This window comes from Eumetopias jubatus, unplaced genomic scaffold, assembly GCF_037043125.1.
Source record: "Eumetopias jubatus isolate StellerSeaLion01/CBP00866 unplaced genomic scaffold, mEumJub1_p1.0 scaffold_14, whole genome shotgun sequence".
Taxonomy (NCBI): Eukaryota; Metazoa; Chordata; class Mammalia; order Carnivora; family Otariidae; genus Eumetopias; species Eumetopias jubatus.
Window position 1 is genome coordinate 807774 of NW_028274820.1, and position 9535 is coordinate 817308.

A 9535-nucleotide genomic window follows, 5' to 3' on the forward strand; every position below is an offset into this window, starting at 1 on the left:
AAAGGGGTTTCTGAGGCCAAAAGGTTTGGGAACCCCGACTGGGATCTAGGATGCAAGAGTTTTTCCTTCGAGGGCGGGGAGCACTGGCCTAACCCACTCCCTGGGTGACCAGCTGTGACAGTCGAGGGCGAGCAGGTTCTCGCCACCACTGGGAAGGTCGGGGCCCAACAGCCAGGCGGCCAGGAACAAAAGTGACAAGTGGCCTGTCTGGGACATGGGCCGCAGCAGCAAACTAACGTGCAACCCCAACTGCCTCCAGATGCTTACGAACCGCAAAGGGTCTTGCACCCCTGAGGGCTCTGGGACTCGCAGGCTATCGCCCCTATCGTCCCCATGAGAGCCGAGACGGCTTCTGGGTCCTTCCAGGAGGGAACTCGCCCCGTTCCAGACCCACCCGAGTCCAGCTCGCTGAGTGGTCCTTCCCTCCCCGTCACCACCTGGTTTCTGAAATCAGAGACGCCAGCACACGGTTGTCATTCACTTTTCCGCATACTTTATTTGTTACAAACATACAATTTTTAAATATAGACTGTAAAACTCCATTTGCAAAATCTGCTATTGTAAGGAGTGCACACCAGCAGTAAGGATTCTTCAACTTTTGTCTCTGTGTTTCTGTCAGTTTTGCTAGTTAGTGGTCAACACGGGACCCGCCTGTCACAGGCCTGTCGGAAGCTTCGGGAGGTGCCCACGTGGCAGCCTTGCTCGCGTCCACGCCGACTGGCACCCGAGCTCCCACCTCCAGGCCGTGAGCACAACAGCCCGTCTACACTCTGCTTCTGAACGGTTTCCAGGAAGTGTGATTTCTGAACGGCACTGCACCTCACGGGCTCGTTTGAATCGCCCATGCAGCTGTTAAAGTGCATTCTTCTTTTAAAAAATAAGAGGAATAATCTTTACTCTTTAACCAAGGTACTTAAAAAAATGAACTTTTTGGTCTCTCAGCAGATATTCCCAAGTTGATCCTATCACTACAAATTTTAGTGTTCTATTTACAAATATTTATAGGGTTACAGGTGGAGGGGACCTTATAAAATTAAAGGTGCAGCTTCTCTTGAAGCAGAAACCAGTTCTACAAATTCATACACAGGAATACACACTTGGTTTACAATGCACAAGCATGTGGGTATTTACACAGAGACTGAAGACACCCCCAAACCCCTTTTTAAGTACCTAGTTGTCCCTCTAGATCAGGAAGCTCGGTCTCCTGCCATCAAGATTTGGTTTAAAATCATTTTAAATGACTTCTGCCGAGTCTCCACAGAAAGGACATCAGTCCCAACTTTGGAGTGAACTGTCTAGTCTAAGGAAGCCCCTGCTGATTATGACCAGCAGTGAGGGTTCCCACAGGATGGAAGGCTTGCTGTCTGGAAACGTATCAGAAGACAAATGGACTCTGAGGAATGATCCCGGGAAAACATTTGCACGAAGGAGCAAAAGGAAGAATAAATCCCCACTAATTGTTCCAATACACCGATCTTAGTTATCATTCAAATATTGATGATCATTGAGAAAGACCTCCCATACACTCTCCTGCTGCCACAACAGGTAAAACTAGGCTCTAGAAGTATGCCCTGTGCTTGCAAAAGATGGACTTTTGTTCCATCTATGAACTTCTAGGAATCCAGAGAGCTTTTGTGTGCGGAGGTGCCTTGCAGATTTCTGCCTCGTATTGGAGCGACGAACAGCGGAACCCCCAATCCCTACAACACGGATGTGCTTTGTGGGAGAACCCTGTCCTGCAATTTTCTTGGGCCTCTCCCTGCAGTTGTATCTCCCTGAAAAGGGGATTTAAAAAGGGAAGGAATATCCTCCTGGCCATTCCGTTTCCAACCAGGTTTTTTTGAACAAGCCTGGACGGCGGGTAAGACCCAGGATGAAAAGTCTGCTGCTGGACTTACTGGCAACGTGAAGGGCTCTACCGCTTTCCTCAGCAGGACGGCCCCACAGGTCACCACCCTATAGACACAACGGACCCTCTCTCATCTGTGTTGCTGGACATCTCACACACAGGGCACTCGCGATTTCCTCCGAGACTCACGACCTCAGGCTAGTCAAAAGTACGGTCATGCTCCTTCATCAGAGCGTCTGTTAGAATCACCTATGGGGGAAAACAACATCTTGGCTTCAAACAAAGCTGTGCCCCCCTGTGATGAGGGGCCCCCTCGGAGCAGGGAAACTACCCACACAGTGTCTGCGGTGCTTTACCGGGACCGGGCCACACGTCTAACTCGAGAGGCAGGAGTCAGATTTGCAAATGAAATGGAAAAGATGGTGAACAAGGGTCATCACACTGACGGCATATTCCCTGTTTCCTCAGGGAATACAGAATACATTCATCAAAGTCTTACTTGGATCAAGGGGAACAGGTATCACCTGGAACTTGCCAGAGTAATAAGTCTTCATGATACACCTTTATAATTTTTTCATTTTCCAAATTGGATTTTCATCCTGACACAACTGGACCACATTTATCGTAAGAAGGGTCTGTTGAATCCATCAGTAATGAAACTACGTTTTAAGACCAAGGGCTGGGAATAGTGACTTTAACTCAGGAACTGGGATAAATGAACTCACCGCCCCTGAGTGTGAGCTCTTGAAACTTTGGCGAGGGGGGGGGGGGATTTGAAAATCAATGACTTTGCTTTCCTAGATTTAGAAACTGGGCAAATGAGGTTCTAGTTTGCCATTTCCACCCTCTATCTGCAATTTCAAAAATGGGGCGCCGACATGCACTTTTAAATTTTGTGTATTTTTCTTAAGGTAAATGTGGTTTTCTTTCTTTTCTCTTTCCTACAAGCTACCCCCCCAGCCCACCCACGCACCCACTATCCAGTTTATTCAAGGGGGATAGTAACTGTTCAGGAAGACAGCTCATGGATTTACAGTACTCTAAAACCAACCCTGAAAACTGATAATCTCATTCACTTACTCTAACTTCAGTGCTGTTGTTGACAGGAAAAAAAAAAGTTACCTTAAGGCTTAAGGGAAAGTAACTTATTAAATTGTGAATGCAGCATTGTTTACTCTCCCATCGATTGGAAGCTAGCAAAACGCATTCTGGATCAATAATACAAACTTCCTAACATTAGCAAAAGATTTTCACTCTTCTTACACAGAACAGTATTTGTAAGCAGATTATCTAAGGGAGCCTGAGAAACCATGATCCACATCACACGAAGATCCCATGAATTTCATTATCAAAAAAGTGCTTTATCTTTGAGAAATATGTCGGGGTTCAAATGGAAATATACAATGTAAGATCACTCGACACTTTCTCAAGTGAAGTACAAAGTGGAAAAGGAGGAAAGCGACGGGAGGCTCTGCTCTCTGAACAGGCCTCATGCGTGTGACTTTTAGGGTGTATTACATTAAAATTGTTTTCAGAGTTAACAGTGGGATTTTACACCACTCTATTCTAAAACCTGAGATTGGACACCAAAGCAGTCAACTTTGTTACTTATCAGAGCAATTCTGATCCTTCCTAAAAACAGAAGACAACTCAATTGAATTGGTAACTCCAGGGTCAAAACCATGAACTTTCCCCAGGCGGAAAGGAGCCGGGCCGCACGCGCATCGGACACGAAGAGTGGCGCGCACAAGGCCTCTCGGTGAGTCACCTTCGCACCCGCGAGGTCACGTCCCTCCTTCCCTCACACTGATCAAGGCCACGCTATTTGTAAATGAATATCTACTGAGAGATCAGTTGTGCATTGGACAAAGTACCGTAACTGGGTTAAAAATGAAAACAAAATTTACAGTGAAGAATACTTATGTGCATGGCTGACACACTCAAGCTTCTCCCTAAGGCCATCCGCCTCCAGAGCAAGGCGGACGCCAAGCAATAGTTACGTCTCGATACCTTGTGCAGGTCACTCTACCCTCCAGTAGAGCCGGTCAAGGTCACACGGAACAAAGCATCCTCAGCAACTATGCGCCTGAAGTGTGCAGCCGTTTTCAGACCACTCAATATGAGGGCATTATTATAACCAGCCTCTTCTGCCCACAACCCTGCATTTTTCAGATAAGACAGGATAACTGTTTTGTTTTGAGAAAACTGAAGCTTGCGTCTCTTTAAAAGACCTGCAATTTACTGCCAGGCGAGGGAGGGGCCGGAGGGAGCAGGAGGGGCCGGGCTGCCCCCCGCAGCCCCCGCAGCCTCCCCACTGGCCGGCAGCAAACCATTGTGGAAAGTGACCTGACAAGTGGCCGTGTATGCGCCACGGCCACAGCCCTTCTGACCGACTCCATGCCTCCCACGGCAGCTCAGGGTGTCTGCGTTTCCCATTGGGTTTCCACTTTTGAGTTTTGGGTGCCATATAGATTCACGTGGCGCTCTGTGCAGCATATGCACTGAAGGCTTTCTCCGCGGACTAGAACTGCCCCGCGACTCGAACCAGAGTGGGGACAAGAGAAACCACGAAGCAATGGCGGGATCTCACCACAGAGTTTTGCTCTTTTGATTCTGTTCCTGCGACTGGACTTCTTGGGTCCAGAACGGCACTGGCTTGAGAAACACTCTACCACCGGTCGCAAAAGGAATTTTCGTTCCCCATTTCTTAGAAATTGGACTGTTTTGAACATGTGATTAGCCGGGATGTTTGCCAAGGTGAAAGGACAAGCCCTGAATCACTGTTCGTAGTAGAGGCTGAAAACCAGAACAAAAAAAATCTGGTTGTTTCCCAGAGTCTGTAATGCCATTTTCTGAGTGGAATTAACAGATTTTCTTTGCTAAGCGCTGTTTGTGAACGAGTTCTGAAATCCGGCCTTGGTAACAGGCCACACATCAAAAGAGCAGTCTCTGTGCTCGCGGATTTCTATTGCCCCAGAACAGTGAGTTGAATGAGGGTCAGTGAAATGCTACAACTAATCCACACCCTTCTGTAATCTTCCTGCAGTGAGAAGAGAGACTGTGAACCACCCCCTGCAGGAGAAACAAACCTTTGAGATTGGTTAAGACTTAAAAACCCACCACTATGACGTTTACCACTTATTCTTACATAGGCAGGTCAAAATTTTAATATAAATTACTTTTTCCAACACATAGCTTATGCATTCTTTGCTCCTTTTTTTGGAGGATTCTCAAATTGATATCTAAAGATTTACATATGATATATTACTGTTATATGGTCTAATGACTAAGAAAATTTCTCTGGTAACCAAAGCTGATGCCATATATGGTAGTGTTCTTGGCATATACTCTATATGCCTCAGACCACTTCCACATTCTTTCTATTCAGCTAATTATAGCTTAGTAGCCACTGGTGAAGGATTGTGAAGACCCTGTCATTTCTACAGAATAGAAAGGCAAGGCTAGTTACTGCAATTTAGCCAAACAAAAAGAAAAGAAAAAATACACCAGCCCCTTCCAAAGGGGAGGTACTGCACCTCTGCAAAATTGAACTGGCTCAGTGCAGCTGAGCAACAGAACCACCACTGAAGCAAGAAAACAAGTTGGTCTAAACAGGAATTGTACACGGTGTGAAAATGAACAAGTCACAGCAGTTAACTGAGAGCTGCAACCTGAATTTTCATTGCTGCCTCGAAGTTGAAACTGAAACAGTTTCTGCAAACCTAACACTAGCGCCCTTACTAAAACGGTGTAGGGATTTTTTGTTCTCCGCAGCAAAGAAATCAACACTCAAAACACATAGGTCAATACAGCAGGACATTATTGAAAACAGCTGCCTTGTGGTACAAAATACAGTACGAGTATATACGGATGTCATTAAAACATCAAAAATACTATTGCTCCCATACAATTTAGGAAACATTCTTTGCGACGGAGAAAGTCTTTTAAAAAAAGGAAAAGCTTTAAAAAAAATCTGTTTAAAAAGTCTACTGTGGAGGATGAGAGTAGAGAAATAGTCTGAAAAGGGCACCGGTTTGTGGCTCTTCCACTTTTTTTTTTTTTTTAAAAACCTAAGATCAACAGTATTCTGAATCATAGTCTAATTTTTTTTTAAAAAAAGCCTAATTTTATGTACAGTTCTTTCCCTCCCTCTCGGCCACGATGCATGAAGATGACCTTTTTGTAGATTACTTATTTCCCAATAAATACAAAAAGATTGTATAGATTGAATAATACCAAACTCAGATAATAAAAGGGTATGCAATAAATTAAATGGCAGCTCAGATAAAGGGCAGGCATGCAGTTAAAAAAAACAAAAACACAAAACTAAGATTGTGGAGGTGGGGTTACTTGCCTCCTGGTTGAGAAGGTGTCGCACAAAGAATACCTACAAACTTTGGAAAGAACGTTAGCTCCCGTTCAATTCAAAGTCGCCTAGGTCTGTGACACTTCTAGGAATACCTTGGTGATGGGGTGGGATTAACTTGATTAGTAAAAATCATTTCTACTGAAAATCCATTTAAAATATAGAAGAGGCGATCCTTGAAAACCCCAACTTTTATTCTTGAAAAACAGCTGGATAAACTGGCGAAAGCCAGTTTGTTGAAATTTCAAGATGGTATAAAAATGCTTCCAGGACATAGTCAGCATTTGTACGTTCCCTTCATCTCCATTCCGATGGATTTCAGCTTCTAAAGGGCGCGCTGCTCCAACCACTCATCCATCATTTGCCAACTTTGATTGGGAGGTACTGAAACAATGGATCGAGTTCTTAAAAATTTACTTTAAAAGAATAGATGATGCTGGAATTCTGGACCTGAGGATCTTTAGTATGTGAACAAATCCACAAGACGGAACTGAAGATAGGTGAAGACTTCAGTTTTGGTTATTTCCAACTTTTCTGTGAGGACATATATTCCATTAAAGCTCAGGCTTGTAGCCACAGTTCCTTTTGTAGGTATCTTCAAGTTTAACGGTTGAAAATCCAGCCAACCAGGGGCCCAAAGAGCCGAATTAGCCAGCTCAGGCGGAACAGCCACAGGGACCTGGCTCTCATTCACCCCTAAGCCATCTCTTGGTAATGACCTCTGTGTCTAGAGACCGGGGGAAGGACTTTAGTGAGCAGCAACTAATCCACTCAAACAGTCCTCCTTGTGCTTGATGCCGGATTTCTTCCCGGGCCTACCTCAGCAACCCCCAATGTAAAACGGCTCTTAGCTCTGAAAAAAACTTGGCCAACTTCCAAAACCCTTTAGTAACAGCTTCTAGTTGAAGGATTGACATCTGAATCCATTTGCATCCAGGAAAACAATGCCACAAAGAGACACGGACACTGGTCCAGGTTCCACACAAAACCATTTTAGACAAAATGGACCCAATTTGTTTCTATATTCCCCGGTGGCTTCTTGAATTCTTATTCTGCCCTGTCCATGATTATTTAAAGTCGCACTCCTTTTCACGAAACCTGTACCCTCAGAACTGGGCAAAGGCCAAGGCCTCTCTCGTCTCAAGAATCCCACGAAGACCTAGATCCAATATGGTGATTTCAGTGGAGGTGAAGAGACCGACCCCACAACAGTGAGGTCGGGAGAGCTCGTCCGGCCAGGACACCCAGGTAGAACACACATGCAGCTGTCATGGATGCGTCTGGGGGGACTCCAGTGTTCCGCGGCCCCCGGGCACGCAAGGATCTGGCCCCCCCCGCAGGGCTACCCTGGCGGGGTCGCAAACCCCAGCTGGAAACTATGGAAACAGAGACGATTTTGCTCAGGTTGTCTCCTCTTTGCAGGCTGCTGTCAGTTCCTTGGAACTTTGCTGCTTTTCTCGAATTGTCTGCGACTGTTCTTTTGCGGTTATTTCTCTTGACGAACTGTCTTACTTTTTAGCTTTGCGTTCTCCCGACGGGGCCTCCCCGCTCCGCCTCCACTGGCTCCCTGGGGGGGGAGCAGGAAGGGGGCTCTCCAGGCAAGGGGACGGAGGCGGGGCGGGCCCGGCGGGGAAGCGGCGCCCTCAGTCCTCGTCCGCCTCCTCGCACTCCGACTCGTCGCCGCCGCGCCGCTCGTACAGCTTATCCCTCTGCCGCTCCTGGATCTCTTTCATCTCGTCCGCGTAACGGCAAAAGGCGCCCCCGAACTTGCCCCAGGCTTTGAAGGGGACGGTGATGGCGTTGCGGTAGGACGGCTTCACCTCACTGACGCGCAGAAACACGCCGTACTTGTTGCAGCCCACGTCGAAGAAGAAGCGCTTGGAGTCCACGGTGATGGAGGTGCCTTCCGGGAGCTCGCCGTACAGGCCGCCGCCCGCGCCCCCCGCGCCGCCGCCCGGGCCCCCCGCCAGCTCGTCGTCGTCGCCGCCGTAGTCGTCGATGAGCTTCGCCAGCGCGTCCCGGAACTCGATGAGGCCCTGCGCGGGCAGCGCAATGGTCTGGCCGCTCTGCAGGCCGCCGGGCCCGGGGCCGCCGCCGCCGCGGTTGACCGTCTGGCGGATGCGCAGGAAGCGGCCGCGCTGGTTCTCCTTGAGGTCCAGGTAGTACTTGCGGTTCTCGCGCACCAGGAACTCGCTCTTGAGCGCGCGCCGCGGCCCGCCGCCGTCCTCGGCGCCCGCCGCCGCCGCCGCCACCTGCTCCGGGCTGCTGGGGCCCAGCTGCGCGTAGTGCTCGATGAAGTCGCCCAGGTAGTCGCGGAACTCGGCGGCCACCGCCATGGACAGCGTCAGGCGGCTCTTGGAGCCCCCCGCGCCCACCTCGGCGATCTTCAGGAAGCGGCCCTTAGCGTTCTGCTTCACGTCCAGGTAAAAGCGCTTGTTCTGGATGTCCAGCCGCTTCGAGGCCAGCTCCTGCGTCTCCTGCTCGCCTCCGCGGACCGCGGGCTGGAAGCCGCCGGGCCCGCCGCCGCCGCGTTCGCTGCCGCTGTCGCCGTCCGCCATCTTCTCGGCCGCCGCCGCCGCCGCCGCGCTTCGGCCGCCGCCGCCCGCCGCGCTCGCGCCCGCCCTCCGCCCTGCGGCTCGCTCTCCGGGGCCCCCAGCCTCGCCCGCCGGCCGCTCACGCGCTCCCGCCGCTCATCGCCGGCCTCCGCCGCCGCCGCCGCCCCCCATCGCCCCGCGCTCCGCCCCGCCACTTCCGCCCGGCTCCCGCCAGCTTCCGGCGCGCGCCCCCTGACGCCACCCGCCCCGCCCCGCCCACACGCCCTCGCGGCCGGAAGCGCCGCGCGCCGCGGCGGCGGCGGCGACGGCGGCGGCGGCGGCGGCCGCGCGCAGAGCAGTGACGTCGCGGCGCGCGGCGCCCTGGGAAGGGGAGGGCGTCTGGGGACGGGAAGGGCGCGGGAGGGCCCGGGGCGGAGACGGTGTGCGTCCCGCTTGCGGTCGCGTGTCTCCCAGGTGCCAGACTCGTCGAGATAGGGGCACTTCCTTGTAGGAAAAGCGGTTATGATTGTGGTTTACTTCTAAATGGAGAGGCATTAAAAGAGGGAGGATGCCTGGGTAATCCGCGCTCACAACAGAGCTGATCCGGTAGCGTTGCTGGGCAACGGCCCGGGAGCGGCGGGCGCTCCGCGTCACGTGGGCGCGGTGACGTCATCGCCGCGGGCCGGAGGGGAGGAGGGGGGCGGGATGGGTCGGGGGTGGGGGGGCGGTGCAGTTTCCGTCCGCCAATCTCGGAGCGCGGGCCGGTCCGGCGGAAAGCCTCGGCCC

At 50.9% G+C, this 9535-nt stretch overlaps 1 protein-coding gene across 1 annotated transcript; it reads right to left on the minus strand.

The window, feature by feature from the left end:
• Nucleotides 1-470: 470 nt before the first annotated feature.
• Nucleotides 471-8904, minus strand: PURB (purine rich element binding protein B). The gene has a single exon (XM_028096499.2). The coding sequence runs from the start codon at nucleotides 8771-8773 to the stop codon at nucleotides 7859-7861; it is 915 nt and encodes a 304-aa protein (XP_027952300.1). The 5' UTR covers nucleotides 8774-8904; the 3' UTR covers nucleotides 471-7858.
• Nucleotides 8905-9535: the final 631 nt, after the last annotated feature.

Bases quoted from the DNA above. Each gene is read 5' to 3' on its own strand.
- PURB (XM_028096499.2), bottom strand. From the start codon at position 8,773: ATGGCGGACGGCGACAGCGGCAGCGAACGCGGCGGCGGCGGGCCCGGC.